The sequence below is a fragment of the Onychomys torridus genome, chromosome 1 (genome assembly GCF_903995425.1).
Source record: "Onychomys torridus chromosome 1, mOncTor1.1, whole genome shotgun sequence".
Lineage (NCBI taxonomy): Eukaryota > Metazoa > Chordata > Mammalia > Rodentia > Cricetidae > Onychomys > Onychomys torridus.
Window position 1 is genome coordinate 87,814,641 of NC_050443.1, and position 16,802 is coordinate 87,831,442.

The 16,802-nt window shown below is 47.6% G+C and overlaps 1 protein-coding gene across 1 annotated transcript in view; it reads right to left on the bottom strand.

The window, feature by feature from the left end:
- Scube2 (signal peptide, CUB domain and EGF like domain containing 2) overlaps positions 1-16,149 on the bottom strand; it is a 66,921-nt gene extending 50,772 nt beyond the window's left edge. Inside the window, 4 exon segments of the mRNA XM_036190417.1 lie at positions 2,414-2,548; positions 7,535-7,660; positions 14,701-14,823; positions 16,013-16,149. Of these exon segments, the coding sequence (XP_036046310.1) occupies positions 2,414-2,548; positions 7,535-7,660; positions 14,701-14,823; positions 16,013-16,130 (502 nt within the window). The 5' untranslated portion in view covers positions 16,131-16,149.
- Positions 16,150-16,802: the final 653 nt, after the last annotated feature.

Genomic DNA, 16,802 nt, shown 5'->3' on the forward strand with positions numbered 1-16,802 from the left:
CAACAATAATAATTAATAATAATAATTATAAAAATAAGGATATTCTTTGAGAATGTGACAGAAAATATTATGTAAAATGAGAAATACGCATACTCTTCCTTATGGCCCCGATGTCTCCCAGCAGCTTGGCCAGGGCATCAGTACACTGTCCAAATGTCCTCAGAGCAGACAAGACAAAAGAGAAATGCTCATTTGAGAGCCTGAGCACCCCTGAATAGGAACAAAGGCGGGCTGAGGGTGATGTTTCTCTCCAGCCTACCCTTCATTACATGGGTGAAAACACACGTTCTCTTTACCACAGCTTTGGGCTTTCTAAAGATTTTAAACAAAAATGTAGTAGCTTGAGTTTCCATCAAAATCAGCTACTAGTTCTCCTTGTTGAAAAATACTTAGTAAATAATTATATATTTTTTTAAAAAACAGTATCAATAGAAAATACTTGCCTGTGACATTAACTTTCTCTTACCCACTTTCCATGGTGAATTTTAGAGTCTGTTTGTATACAATCTCCTCTTGGAGGAGGGAGTCCTAAGATTTTTTTAGAGGTCATTTAGCTGAAGAATGAAATCCTAGAGAGGAAGGGAGTCACCATTGCAAACCTCTGTAACCTGCTGGTTCAAACTGGCAGGAGTTTGCCCAGCAGTCAGGTTGAAACACAACAGAAAATCAGAGTGCTTCCAGACCACAAAGACAATTCTTGGATTTGGGTTTTACTTCCAGACATCTATATGTTCATGTTAAGTACTCATCAGGGGATCCAAGAATGTCTGAGTTGTGGAAGGGTTAGAATTCTAAAACAGCTCACAGAACGAGTTGCCTTGGTGTTTACCTCTGCTCTGAGAAACCTGGATCTCAAATCAGTCTAGGGGCTGGTAGGAAGGGAGAGGAGGCTGAGCCAGGGGTCTGGAACACAGTCTAAGTAGGAGACCAGAAGCCCTGCAAGCTGCTGTGGGTGGGCGGAGTCTATCCTGGGGAGGGAGGCAATGGCTTTACCAGCAGGTCATTGTCTCCCTCCCCAGCCACCAGAGGAGAAAGTCAGAGCAGCTTCCCTGGAAGCAGCTTTGAGCAACTGGAAGGCGAGGTGCTCTGAGATTCCCATCACACTCTGCCTGACTCCTTAAATGAGTCCCATGTTGTTCTGACTTCCTGTGAAACTTCATTCAATGCCACCAGGATCCAGAGACCCCAGCAGGAAGAAAGAAGCCATCACCACCCTTCAAGGGCCACGCCGAAGGTGAGAAGAAGTCAGAAGAGTGTCTCTGACTCTCCCCGACTGAGCCTTGAGAATGAGTAGACTAGGGTGACAGACAACAGCCGTGAACTTCCCTACGGCTTCTCTGACAAGCATTCTAGTCAGGTTAACCGAATGCACTGCACCGGTCCTGGGAAATGGGGCAAAATCCTCTTCCAGGAAGAAACCTGTGAAAAGTCCACTAAAGCCATGATAAACAATAAACGTATGAGTCTGTAATTAAATAAAGGAAAGAACTTTTAAAGAGACTTCACTCTTTTTTTTTTTTTTTGTATGTGTAGCTGAGGATCGAACCCAGGACCTTCACTCTTAAGATGTGGGACTCCATAAGCATCATATGCTAAAGTGAGTTGTCTAATATTTGGACTCCTAAATCTAAAAATAGTCAGATGCGACAGCAGAGAAATGCAGCCACTAAGATGTGCCGTTGGCCTAAGAAGAAGCAGAGAATAAACAGATGACTTTTGCCCTCGCTACTCTCCCTCCCAAGACTCTCAAAGGCATAGGAATTTAAGAACAGTACTAATAAAAGGCCCAAGCTCCAAGCAGCTCAGAGTGTGAGGGGGGGGGGGGCGCATCAGAGAGTGGTAACAGCTGAATGGGTGAGAGGAAGGCAACATGGAGAGCCCCCAGTCCAGAGAGGGGGTCTCACCCCTCTCCCACCCCTCACACCCCCACAGAGCCCTAGAAGCGTAGGATACAAGAAACTCAAAACTCAGGGAAGGAAGGGCCAGATGTGGCTTGAGGCTGCAAGAGGCTAGTCCTGGTGGGGGATGCAGCTCCCACTCCTGCCCCCACTCCCAGCTCAGAGAAAGGGGCAGGCTTGTACTGGTACTGTGGTTTGCAGCATCCTTTTGAAAAACTTGGCAAATAATACTCCTTATTTCTCCAGAACCAAGTTCTGGTGTTTGAAATGCACTCTATTTAGAGATTAGGATCAGAGGGTGTGAAAGTTTGCAAGGACCTCAGGGATCCCACAGACTTCCAGTTGCTAGGTGATGAAGATGAAGGTAACAGAGCTTGCCATGTCTCTCTAGCAGTGCATTCTGGACTTGTCCCCAGCCTCCAAAACTTCCTAGCACTCTGCTTCCCTGACCGTGTATGACGGGGGTGGGGACTCTGATAAGACCCTGCCTCCCACCCTCAGCCACACTAAGGTACCTTCAGAGCGGTGAATGCAAGTGTGCTGATTGTCACTCAAAAAGAAACCTTCTTTGCAGCGACACTCATAGCTCCCCATGACGTTGATGCAGGTGTGCTGGCAGCCACCATTGTTCTCCAGGCATTCGTCCACATCTGGAGGGAGAGATGGATCAAGAGTCGCTTTCACAGCAGTTTCAAAAACCTCGCCCAGCCAGGGGGCTCTGGGATTCCTGCTAAGAGACTCCCTCTTGTCCCTGTTTTGTAGAAACTCTCAGAAAGCTACAGCCCAAAGAGGCTATGGTTGATTCCCCCAGTCCTCGTGCGTCCATGGGTCTGAGGCTCACTTAGACAAGCCCCCGAGACAAACACAAAATAATCAGTTCATAAAAACCATGGAACACCTTCACTTTCTAAAGCACAGTGCTAGATGGGCAAGATGATGCTTAGCTTCCTGAGAATGCCTTCAGGAGAAACAAAGACAACGTACAGTGGATCCTAAGATAACAGGAAGGGTGGATCAGGGGAGAGCAGGGAGGTGGCATGTGACTGATTGCATGTTATCAGTGTGGCCTTTATGGGAAGAGCCGATAAGGGATGGCCCTGAGGATTCTTTCAGTTATAAACCTGGAGAAAAGAGATTTCAGGCTGCAGTGCCAGAGCCCTCCCCTTGCACAGAGGCTGGGAAGCTCTGAGTATATTGGATAGCAGTGAGTCATTCCATTTGGCTGGAGCCTGGGAGACGTGGAGGGAAGTCACAGGAGATACATTCAGGAAGATAGATTAAGGTCACAGTGCTGCTGGGTCTGAAATGTCAAGAAACTTCTGTTTTCCTTGGGAGGCGGTTGGGAAGCACTGGAGTGTGGCGACACAGTCAGGCCCCCTCAATGGGAAATCTCAGGTGGCTGTAGGGTGGAGGGGAAGAGGGAAAGCCTAGGGTCTAGCACATGTGTGTACCCACGACCGCCCAAGCCCATAGGTACTGTGGGAGGAAGCAGAGCAGAGCAGCTGCCCTTGGGAAGCTGGAGAGGCAGGAATAGAAAACTGCTGGGTAGACAAGATGCCCCCAGGATGGTGTCACTTTTTCAGTACTCCCTAGAGGACAGGAAGGAGGTTTCTAGAAAGACCGACACTGGTCTCAAAGACAGGGTAATCCCTTCCCCCAGGGTAGAAAGAGACATTGTAACACGCTGAAGTGTGAGCGCCCAGCAGCATGAGGGAGCAGAGGGATAGTGGGCAGAGAACACTGTGGGGTGGTGTGAACACAGCTTCGAACACCTTCACTTGTGGAAGTGTGAATGGAGGGAAGCCAGAAGTGTGGGAAAGCAGAATGGCACAAGCCATGTGGAGAATTCTGGACAGTGCCAGGGGCAGGGAAGATGCAGAGGAGTCATGAGGAGTCCCCAGAACCTGGGAAGGCCCTGCCAGGAAGGAAGGAAGGCTCCCTTGACCTGTTCCTGCAACTCACCCCTTAGGGAACATTCCTTCCACTATGGCTGAGACCCTGGCACAGCTGCACTGAGCCTCCTCAGTACTCTCTGTGGGTTCCCACTACATGTGCACTCCTGGCAGATACAGACTTTTGTTATATAATATAATACAATATCATATGAAATAGTATTCATATAGACTGGACATAATGTCATGTCAATGGATCAGCACCAAACAACAGAGCGCAGATGACCAGAGCCAAGAAGAAAACTTTCAAAAGTACCTAAGATATCACAAAGTTTCAAGAAAAAAAGCTGATTTAAAAAAAAAATCTTCCCCAACTGAATATGTCATGTGCCTATCACTGAGTCCTGGGTGTATCTGTAACCAGAAAACTCACATTTAAATGTCTGTTATCTAGTTTCAAGCTTCAGATCTTCCAGGCACGGGTCCTCCTACACTGCCGAGCAACGTTCTCCTAAACTGATGGGACTGTAGCCATCCCCTGAAGCCTAACAAACTTGCCCTGCCTATGCCAAAGAGTGAAGGAAGCACATTCCAGAACAGAAGCCCGTACTGGGACACCTGGTCTAGGCATTCTGCAGCGAGGGCTCAGGGTGAACCAGAGAGGCCTATCTTCCTGCATGCCTGAAGGTGAGCTCTTCTGAGCCACAACAGCCCCCCATTCCATGTGTCACTTTACTACGTCTTCTCTCCAGACAGTCAACAATGTGGTGTGTAGCTGGGTGACACTCTGAGATGGAATAAATACAGTATGTGTTCAGATGACAAGTCCGGGTCAGGAGCTAGTGGGTATCTTCAGACTGCCTTGTAGCAGCCTCCACATGCCCGGCTACATCCTCTGGAGACATCAATGATGCTGGACTCTGTGAGGCCCGGGCAGTGGTGCCTGTTACACCTCTCAGAAGAACCGCTGCTACAAAGCCAACTAGCCATGACATAATTTGCATACACAGGACTGAGTCAGGTGGGTGGGCTGCAGAGAAGGGTTGTATTGTTTCCCCGACTACGGAGCCGGAGCCGGAGGTTGTGTCAAAGCTGAGAGGTGTTTGTGCTCTGCATGCTGCCTGGTGGATTTGTAGCTAATGTGTTTAGGGGGCTGGCCACAGGGAAGGAATCACCCCAGAAAACACAGGAACCTGCCACTCCAGACGTATCTGGGTTTTGAGCTCTTTCTTGCCACAAAGCCTTTGGTCACAAAGTGGGTGGGCCTGAAGAGGTCCCTCTGGGTGCTGGTCCTAACTCCTCCAGCATTCACTCGGGTCTTTCTTCTTCCGCCCTCTCTTCTTGCTTCTCCTTCTTCTCTTCTTCTTTAAGACGGGGTCTCATGTAGCCCAGGCTGGCCTCAAATTCACTATGTACCTAAGGATAACCTTGAACTCCTGATCCTCCTGCCTCTGCCTCTAGAAACCTGAGATGACAGATGTGCACCACTCTATCTGTTTTATAGGGTGCTTGGAAATTGAGCCCAGGGATTTGTGCAGGCTAAACAAACATTCTACCAAAGGGCTAGAGAGATGGCTCAGAGGTTGAGAGCTCTGGCTACTCTTCCAGAAAACCACAGTTCAATTCCCAGCACCCACATGGCAGATGTCTATAACTCCTGTCCTGACACCCTCACATAGACATACATAGAGGTAAAATACCAATGCACATAAAAATTTAAAAATTAAAAAGAAAGCTCTCCAAACTGAGCTATATCCCCAATCCTCTACCACCTTCCCTTAAGGAATCTTTAGCCTTTGCATACAGGCTCAGTAGACACTTGTGGTCTCTACAGAAGTAGATGTTTGTCAGAACCCATGAAGAGACCCCAGGTAGATGACAAGGACATTCTACTGAGCCATCTGTTATTGGCTAAGGTAAGACTCTAGGCCTGGAAATCTGTGGGCATGCTTGTGTTTAGAAAGCCCTGCTCAGCCTTGGCTGACATTGTTAGGCCTTGGATTGTTCAGCCTGTTGAACAGGGAGCTCCCACCCCACAGTGATGACCAGGTCAGCTAGCAGATACCAACCCTCAAAATGACACTTTTGGCAAACCAAAAGGGAAATCTTCCTCTGAACAAACCAACAATAACAACAGAACCCTAGAGTGTGTGTTGTCCCACCAACTGACTCGTCTGAATTTTAAACTCATTGTGACTTATTTCTGCTCTCAGGGTTCTCAGTGTATTCTTTTGAGGTGCTGCCTGCTTAGGAGGAGTTTTTACTCCCCTAGCCACCCACAATGTCTGACTGAAAGCTGCAGGCTGGAAGCCCACATGGCCTATACACCCAAAGCCTGGCCTCTCTCATGGGCACAGACAAGAAAGGCCCACACCAGGTAATACTGAAATCTCATATCAGGGCTGAATCCCAAATGGAACGTTCTCCTTCTCTCCCACACTCCAGAGCCCAACCTTTCAAACACAGTTCAGTCTGGACTTAGAGAGAAAGGAAGGGATGTTCATGTGGGTGTCTGCATGTGTGTATGTGTGTGAGGTCAGAACTCAATGTCAAGTGTCTTCCTCAGGTGCTCTCCAACTTACATTTTTGAGTCAAGGTCTCTCACTGGACATGGAGCTCATTAACTGGGTTGGGCCATCCGGTCAATGAGCTCCAGGGATCTGCCCGACTCTGCCTCCCCAGTGCCAGGATTGCAAGTATGCCCAGCTGCTGGGGATCTGAACTCAAGTCCTCAAACTTGCGCAGTGGGAACTTTGCCAGTTGTGCCAACTCCCTGGCACTTCTAGGGCTCTTTAAGCTAAACTCGAAACATTTGATCAAGTGGTCATTCCTACCACACCATAAAGGAAGATCTGAATATCTGTCCCCCAGAGACAGAGCCAGGGTCAAGTTACCCCTTAGTTGGCCTGCAGTCAGCCCCAGGAAGGGTCATCAGCATAATGCCCTCCTGCAGAGCTGATAGTGTGAGTCTAGCAAAGCAAAATGGCCTGCCTGGTGTGCTGCATCATCCCAGACCATGCAACTTTGCCCCATCCACTGGAACTTCTAGATTCTGACCGAGTGCTCACATGCAGAACTGGTGGGAACACTCCGCAGTCTTCATTTCAGGGGGAAGTGTCAGTGAGTTATTTCTGCTTTGTGGAAGTCATGGAGGATGCTCACAGAAAGCTTTTGTCTTTCAATAAAGAATAAAAAGCATGGGGATCTTCCTGGATGTGACCCAAAACATATCTGAGGCAAGAATAAGACATAGTACTTAAAGTTGGGATAGTTAGGATCCTTTCAATGGAACACCTAAGGTGTGAACAGCAGGAAGTCAATGTCAGAAAGGCAATAAAAGGTAATGGCAATGTCCACCCATCTCCTTGGACTGAAGCAATTTACCTACCCAGTTCTCTGTCACATAGACTGTTATCTAAGAGACCAAAACCTACATGTCCCTGATCCTTTGATCCCTTTTTATCTTTTTAAAATGTGTATTCAGGGTCTCATGTAGCCAGGCTGGCCTTAAGCTTGCTATGTAGCTAAGGATGATCTTGAATTTTTGATCTTCCTGCCTCTATCTCCTGAGTACCAGGATCACAGACATGCACCACCATGCCTGGTTTTGCAACATTGGAGATGGAACGCAGGGCTTTGTGCACGCGGGGCAAGCATCTGCTGACTGGAACGTATCTCAGGTAAGTTTTCAGAAAGAAGGGGGATGGGGAGAGGAAAACTGCCATGGCCAAATGTTTTCCTTACCAAGACAGTTATGACCGTCATGAGCCAACATGAAGCCATCGGAACAGGTGCAGCGATAGTTGCCTGGAATATTTAAGCAGTCGTGGACACAGCCCCCATTGAGCTCATTGTCACATTCATCCACATCTGGAAAATAAAACAGAGTGAGCCACTGGTTGCTGTTTCTTTGGGAGACATATGTATGCATTTACCTACCAGCCAGCCATCTCACTTCTTAGAACCCACCCAAACAGAAACAGAAACAAGCACTAATCATTCATTGTTTACTGTGTGAAATTACAAAATACTAGAAGCAACCCAAAAGTTCAGATTAGGAGATTAGTTTAATGGATGTGGTATGTGCTGGCTGGCCTTGTCACTTGACGCACAACTAGAGTTATCTGGAAGGAGGGAATCTTAGTTGAGAAAAATTGAGGTCATCTGTAAGGAATTTTCTTAATTAGTGATTGATAGGGGAGGGCCCAGCCCATTGGGGGTGGTGCCATCCCTGTTCCTGGGTTCTGTAAGAAAGCAGGCTGAGCAAGCCATGTTGAGCAAGCCAGTAAGCAGCACCCCTCCATGGCCTCTGCATCAGCTCCTGCCTCCGGGATCCTGCCCTGCTTGAGTTCCTCCTCTGACTTCCTTCAGTGATGGACTATGATATGGAAGTGTAAGCCAAACAAACCCTTTCCTCCTCAAATGTTTTTGGTCAATGTGTTTCATCACAGCAATAGGAACCCTAAGTCATGGTACATTCACTTAATATGGTACTATGTAGCTCTTAAAGAGAATGAAGATGGTCTCTATGAAATGACTTGAATAATTAATAGAATATACTATTAAATGCAAAAGAATGCCTAGAATATGTTAAATTCAAGACAACATCAAAACATACATGCATACAAAAATTCAATATGCATAAAGTTTCTGTGGGAATGAAGAGACTCAGAAGAGCTAAGACTGTTTGGAAACATCCAGAGGAACTTACTAAAAAGCTGTCCTTAAGACAGCAGCCTGAGAATAAGGAGCTCATGGAACAGAACTAAGTGGGAAACCGAATACAGATACCCACAGCCAGACACTATGTGGAGGATGACAGACCTTGGACCACTCAGCCCTAAGTGGAATGTCTCCGTTAAATCCCTCCCTCAGGGCTTGGGGAACCCTGCAGAAGAGGGGGCAGAAAGAGTATAAGAGCCAGAGGGGATAGAGGACACCAAGGAAACAAGACCCTCTAAACCAACAGGATCAACACACATATGCTCTCACAGAGACTGCGATGGGTCTACACCAGATGGGGTCCTAGAGCTGAAAAGAGACATGGACATATTTCCCACCCCTAACCCAGAAGCTATCTCCAATTGATATTTGTAAATGAAAATTTAGTTTCCTCAGGGGAATCTCACTGGGAAACAAACCACTCTTAAACGTGGGCTGCAAGCCCAGCAGTAGATGGCCAACAGAAAATGAACTCAATGACATCCTTGGAGATTCCTTGTCTCATAATGTCATGAAAGGGCTTTTTTAAAAAACTTTATCTTCTCTCTCTCTCTCTCTCTCTCTCTCTCTCTCTCTCTCTCTCTCTCCCTAAAGGTCCTTTGAGTATATATGATGGCTTCCAGTTTTGTGTTTTATGGGATTCTGGAGTGTGGGAATGAGTGGGTCTCTGCATCTGTATCTGTTTCTCTTGGGTTCTTTTCTTCTGCTTGTTCCGACGTGTTCATTCTTATTTTATTTTACTATTGTCCTTAAAAAGTCTGTTTGCTTTCTAATGAGGGACAGAAAGGGAGTGGATTCAGATGGGAGGTGGGGAGGAACTGGGAGGAATAGAGGGAGGGGAAACTGTAATCAGAATTATTGTGTGAGAGAAAACTCCATTTTCATAAAAGGGGAAAGACAGGCGGTTACAAGCTTGAAGCCAGCATGGGCTGCAAGGCGAGTCTGAGGACAGCCTGGTTCATATAGCAAGACTCTGTCTCAAGAACAAAGCTCATGGTAGATCTGTACAAGGAATGAAGAGTGGCTACGGACTACAGGATGACACTGTTTCAAAAGCAGCACTCTGAGAGAAATAATCCAAATACAAGGAGTTCATGCAGGAAGGGTACTGGAAATAGGTTGCTGGTTAGCTGCAGCTGAGACTGTGAAGGTACCTGGAAGTAGATTATTGGTTAGCTGTTGCTGGGGGAGGCTGGGAATGAAGTGTGCATAGTGGATCTTACTGAGAAAGTAAAATATTTGAAAATTCTGTATGTATGGCTGCACAACTCAATTTATTACAAACCTTTGATTTGTATATATAAAACTGGTGAAATTTATGGTATATACATGATGCATCTGAAAAGTTGTTAATAAGAAAATAGGCAACCGGGTGGCACATGCCTTTAATCCTGCTCTTGAGAGGCAGAGGCAGGCAGATCTCTGTAAGTTCAAGGCCCGCCTGGTCTACAGAGCAAGTTCCAAGACAGGCTCCAAAGCTACACAGAGAAATCCTGTCTCAGAAAAAAAGAAAGAAAGAAAAGAAAAGAGGTGTCTATTTGCTTATCTGTATAAAAGACATAAAGGAAGAATGAACAGGAAACTCCAGGTGTGAGGGGAGGGGGTAGAAAGAGGAGTCACAGGACAGGGTGAGGGGAACAGGAAGGCATAGCATCTGTTTGAGGGTACTAATTTGGTACAGCTTTGACTCTTAGAAATGCCGTGACGTTTATGTTCGTAATATAAACAAATAACCAGGAGGTGCAGGGATCAGGAGGGATGTGAATAGATAAGTGAGATACACACAGAAACAAAGAAACAAATATATTATGAATTAAAACATAAACAGGACAAATCAGTAAAGTACTAACCTAGATAACTGAAAAGCAACCAGACTGGGTGTCATAAAAGCATGAACTTCTGTGTATTGTACTCTAGTTAGTAAATACTGTGGCTAGTGAAACTCACGAGGGCATGCATCAGTAATCCTGCAAATATGTATCTGCTAGGGTTGAACAAAGGTAAATACATCACAACAGTAAGAGCTGGACTTCTTTCTGTGGGAAGAAAAAGCCACAAGCGAAGAAGGATGGAGTAACATGGCACTAATACAGAGTTCAAAATGCCAGTGCTACCCATAGTTTTTAATATATATGCAGAAGAATAAGAACAAAGAATAGATAAGCCAGGCGAGACGATGTATGCCTGTAATCCCAACACTGGGAGGCAGATAGGTGGATCTCTAGAAGTTTAAGCCCAGTCTGGTCTACATAGCAAGTTTCAGGACAGCCAGGAGTATATAATAGAGAGACCCTGTCTCAGAAAAACACAACAGTGAAATGAATAAGCAGCACATATGCCTGGACATCCTAGCTGGTGCCCTGAGGAACCCCAGGAACAATAACACCCCTGAGGATGCCATGTGCTCAGGACCTGGGTTCTGTATATTCTTACCCTTTTCCATCAAAGGGACCAGAGCTCACTGTGGGAAGTGGCTGATCCCAGGGCAAGCAGAAAACATAAGGGAGGTGTGGAGGAGCTTACAATACAATATTAGGGAATTCAAAAAAAATGTAAAAAAATGGCACAGACAACAGTGAGCAGGAGCATCCAATGGCTGGAGCTGGAACAACTTGAAAATAAATGTTATAAAGCCAATATGCAAAAGTACACATACAGTGAAATAGACGAAGGAATGGATAAGTGAGCAAGAAGGGCAGATCTTCCTTAAAGAACCCCAGTTTGGAGAGCATAAGGGGGTGCAGAGCAAAGTTTCAAGGAGGGGCACACCACAGTGATAGCTACTACAGACAGGCTCTATAGTCAGATGCTAACATCAGTGAACAAAGACTTGAGGGGCAAGTAGGGCATTGGCTCCCCCAAATATGCTTCCTCTATAAATGGGGGAGAGCAGTAAAAAGGCAGCAGGCATCATTGTTGTTGTTGTTGTTGTTGTTGTTGTTGTTGTTTTGTTTTGTTTTGTTTTTGAGACAGGGTTTCTCTGGGTAGCCCTGGCTGTCCCAGAACTTACTCTGTAGACCAGGCTGGCCTTGAACTCAGAGATCCACCCACTTTTGCCTCCTGCATATTTATGATTAAAGGGAGGCACCATCATGCCCAGCTCACCAGACACCATCTTAAACCAGGGGATCATGATTAGCATCCCCCGAATGGGACATAGTGAGAACATACAGCAATGATGTGGTTCACTGGAATGGTAACTGTGGTATTTCTGTGACAGCCTTACTGAAATGCCACCAGATCATATGATGAGAAGACAGACATTTCCTTCTGGCTTATGTTAAATTCAGTGTACAGCAAAGGCAATCCTCCTGTCTCAGCCACCATGCCAAGCTCTATCAATTCTTTGCCTCTAAATGAAGGCAAATGAATGTAAGAGTGTTCATCAGAATGTCAGTGTTGGCACTGGAGAGATGACTCAGCAGTTACGAGCACTTGCTGCTCTTGCAGAGGACCCAGGTTCAGTTCTCAGCACCCACATCAGGCAGCTCACAATCACCTGTGACTCCAGGGGGTCAGACACCCCTTCAAGCCTCCATGGCTCTTGCATATGTGTGGTGCACATACATATAAAATAAACAAACCTCTTTTAAAGTGTTGATGTCAGGGCTGGAGATATAGCTCAGTTGGAAGAGTGCTGGCCTGGCATGCATGAGACTCTGAGTTCAACCTCCAGGATTATTTAAGCTAGGGGTGGTGTGCAACGCCTGTAGACCCAGAACGTAGGAGGTGGAGGCAGGATGACCAGGAATTGGAGGGCATCATCTCTTCAGCTACACAGAAAGTTCAAGGCCAGCCTGAGCTACATGAGACCCTGTCTCAAAAAAAGTTGATGTGTGGGACAAAAAAAGACCAAGCTGCAAACACAAGAGACACAGATGCTGGCTCTGTGGGTCGGGACCTGGAATCGGGTTCTGGAGCACAAACCGTACATCAGGGAACTCTGATGAAATCTGAATGGTGTTTACAGTTTGTTTGTGTTTTAATGACATTGTGCCACTGTTAATTTCCTGGTTAGGGTGACTATATTTTGCTTTTATAAGCTGATAACATTGGGCTAAGATGAGCGAAAAGCACCCATGAGCTTTGCATGGTTTTGCAACCTTTCTGGTCTAAAAGTATTTCTAAATGAAAAATTCTCCTAAAAAAAAAAAAAAAAAAAAAAAAACAAAAAACCGGGCTGGAGAGATGGCTCAGAGGTTAAGAGCACTGGCTGCTCTTCCAGAGGTCCTGAGTTCAATTCCCAGCAACCACATGGTGGCTCACAACCATCTAGAACGAGATCTAATGCCCTTTTCTGGTGTGCAGACACAACACTGTATACATAATAAATAAATAAATCTTTTAAAAAGAAAAGAAAAGAAAAAGAAAAAAGAAAAACATCAAATTTTAAAAAAGTAAAAGAAAAATAGGGCTGGAGAGGTGGCTCAGCAGTTAAAATGTATACTGCTCTTATAAAGGATGAGAGTTAAGTTTCCAGCACTCATGACTGGGCTTAACAACTGCCTATAACTCCAGCTCCAGAGGATCTGACGCCTCCAGTCTCCAAGAACACCTGCCCTCACATAAACATACCTATATACAGACACATGCAAACACATGATTAAAAATGTAAATAAGTAGGGGGCTGGAGAGATGGCTCAGTGGTTAAGAGCACTGGCTGCTCTCCCAGAGGTGCTGGGTTCAGTTCCCAGCACCCACATGGTGGCTTATACCTGTCTAAAACTGTAATCCTATAGGATCTGATATCTTCTTCTGGATAGACACTCACATACATAAAATAAGATGCAGATATACATGAAGACAAAGCACACACATATATATATAAAATAAAAAGTAAATCTTTTATAAGTATAAATAAATAAATAGGAAAATACAGCTGGGTGTGATGGTACACACCTATAATCCCAGCACTTGGAAGGCAGAGTCAGGAGGATGAGCCTTGGTTGTATATCTGAGGCCATGTCTCAAAAAAAAAAAAAAAAAATTCAAAATCAAAACAAGAATAGCAAAACCCAAGAATGAGTATATATCACACACATCAGGTACCTCTGGATGTTATATACTGTTTCAACACAAAGAACTGGACTTCTCAGAGGTCACAGGACGAGATAGGGTCATTTGAAACATCAAAACACGAATACTAGGTCATCAAATCCCACCCAAATAGACAGGCATTAAGTTTTCTCCTGCCTGAAGAAGTTAATGCGGTCCTCCAAGCGCTTAGACAAATCTTTATAACTCACTATGTAGATTTTGTTCCTGCAGCCGCTCAGATCAACTCCCACCAGGAGTTAAGTGCAAGTTGTGAAGAGTTTCAAACCTCTCGGTGAAAGAGGCCCCGAATACGCTCATCAAGGTTGGGTCCAGTGGCAGGAAGAAGCATCAGATGGAACTCAGATACCTTTCATTAGTTTTATAGGGATGTCTTGTCCAACCAGAGGCAGCTGCAGACTGAGTATGAAAGGCCAGGGACAGAGAGGGGATGAGGGTGTGACTTTTGCCCACAGGCTAATCATGTGTTTATGGCCCCAAGTCCCTGTCTTCAGTGTTTCCATCCATAAAATGAGCAATGGAAGTGGCCCAAAGTTCCCTGAAGAGCCCTGTCCCAGGCTAGCATTCTGCTTCCTCTTATGAGAGTAGTTTCCATCCAGTTGTGAGCTTAGGTTCAGACACTGAACTAATCCCTAGTGGGCAGAGTCCAGACTTCAGGACTTCAGGTCTGGAGCACTAAAGAGCTAAAATCTCCCCCTGCACATATCTTTCCAGAGTGAATTTGCCATTGGAATAAGGCAATGCCTGGGTATAATTCTAAAGTCTAGTAGGTCCCAATCAGTCAGCCCAAAACCACAGACAGGATGGATCCTCCAAAGACAGCAGAAGGCAGAACTCTGGTCTAGTCTCCTGGGAAGCAGGATCCTCGAAGCTCTGAAAGTCTGGCTCTCCTGGTAAGTAGAACCAAAAGATAGCAAAGCACCGCATTTCCTTTTCCAGAGGCTACACAAAAGGGCGTTTTGGAGCCAGATAAAACTGAAATCAACTCTGGGGAGGAACTAATGTCCCAGCTCTTTGAGGATCTGAAAATCGTTTCCAAGAGCAGGTGCCAGTTACTCTAGGTAGAAGTGCTCATTTAGCCAACATGAGCTAGGAGAGCCGAGGGGCAGCAGGGAGGACCCCCAGTCACTTACCATCACACTGCCTGCCCTCCCCTTTGTAGCCAGGCTTGCAAGCGCACTTGTAGGAGGTGGGTGTGTTCTGACACAGCGCATCAGCATGGCAGTCATCTAGCCCTTGGGCACACTCATCCACATCTGCAAATAACACAGCAAGCACCTGGTACAGTTTCCAAGTTGTGAGTGATCTTGGCTCTCTCTAGTGTTACACGCCCCCCCCCCCCCCCCCGCCCGCCACCGCACTCTACTCCTCCAAAGGAGTACGAGGACTGCTAGGACACCCCGGGATAAACCACACCGTGTCCAGGCCCATCTCCAGATGCACTGTTCTAAGAGGACTCACCCAAGCATCCCTTACTGGCCTCCACGATTCAGTTCAGATCTGCCTCCTCTTGGAAGCGACCCATGATCCTTAAGGTTGGGTAGACATCCCCACCACATGCTCCCATATATTTAGCTCATTCCTAGCACACCCACCATATGCAGGGTTGTCGCTGTCCGCTCTCACCCACCTCTCCACAGTGCCCTAACAACTGAGCCTGGTCCTTGATGCTAAGCCAGCACCGTGCCTGGCACATGAGTATATAGTAGACTGCCTGCTAGAGGAGAAGAGCAACCAGCAGGGCTGCCTGGAAAGTTCCGGAAGACGGCCAAGAAAGCTGTCTCTCAGCTTTCTCAGAGTTTGGGATGTGGGGCTAAAAGTTTTCCTGGTCTCTGAGCAAACTGTATCCTGAGCTCTCAGGCCTCCATGCAATGCAGGAATGATGTCCCTGAGGCTCCAGCCCCAACGCTGCCAGTTCTCTCAAACCCACTATAGCCAAAGCATTTCCGGGGGCGACACCACTCTAGGATATGAAGATAAAAACGAAAGAGTTTTGGAAGAATTTTTAAGTCCGATCAGAGGAGACTGCCCTGAGTCCTAATCTATGGCTGCTCCAAACCGGGAGGTTTAGGGACATTCCTGGTCTTGGCACAGTAGCTGTTGAACCGTTGCTCATCCTGGAGTGGGCAGGACTTATCAGCCGCAAAGGAGAAAAGGGGGCCAAATGGCCACGAACCCGACCCTCAGTTTCCCTATCTACACAAGGGGGAGCTGAACCCCAGATTCAGGCAGCGACAATCTGGCCAGCAGGCACTCTGGGGAGACCCTGAAAACGACAGGTACGGGAGAAGGGTGGGAGAAGTCAACAGCCCGGAGCAGGAGCCTCTGGCTTCCTCGACGGTGGGGACGACCGGTGAGGGCTCCCGTGGCCAGGGGACCACGCAAGGGGACCCGGGAGACCCTGCCCTGCGACATGCCAGGTGCGCCCCGCGGCTGCACACTCACCCTCCAGCGGCCGGTCGGCGCGGCCCCGGCCGGAAGGGACGGCGGTGGCCAGCAGCAGCAGCAGCAGCAGCAGCAGCGCTCGGGTCGCCCCAGGCCGACCGCGGCCCGCGACCCCCATGGCAGCCGCAGCGCGCGGAGCGGCGGCGAGCCGGCGGCGGCGGCGGCGGCACGGGGAGGCGTGTGCGGGCTCCCGGCCTCCGCGCCCGCCGACACCCCCAACCCCGCCCGCCCCCGAGCCCCGGCCTCATTTTCACACGGTCCTCGGTGCCGCCCCGCCCGCCTGGCCCCTCCCCGGCCCGGGGCGGAGGGGGCGCGGCCGCCGTGGCCCGAGCTGCTGTCAGCAGCGCCCGGCGCTCCCTGAGCCTCCGCTCCTCTGTCTGGAGCGCCCTCCAACTTGACCGGGTCCTTCCAGCCTGAAAGAGTCACGGGACACCCGGAGAGTGTCCCCGCTGAGTCCCCACACGATGGGACAGTGGATCCCAGGCCCAGCACCCCTCCAACAACACCTTCTTGGGGTTCCACACACCCTGTTGGGAGAATTCAGGACAAGGACATGTATGAGTGGGGCGAGTGAACCCAGTTGCTTTGCCCAGTCCAACACACTCAGCTGCGCCGGGCTTTATAAAGTCAGGCCTCTCTGATATCTCAGCCACTATGAGAACCCTGTCTGTCTGCCTGTCTGTCTGTCTCTGTCTCTCTGACACACAGCTGGGCTCAAAGTCACTTCAGAGAATGTTTCCTTACTTCAATCTAGTTAAGTGTATCTCAACAGCAAGGAAATGAAAGAAAA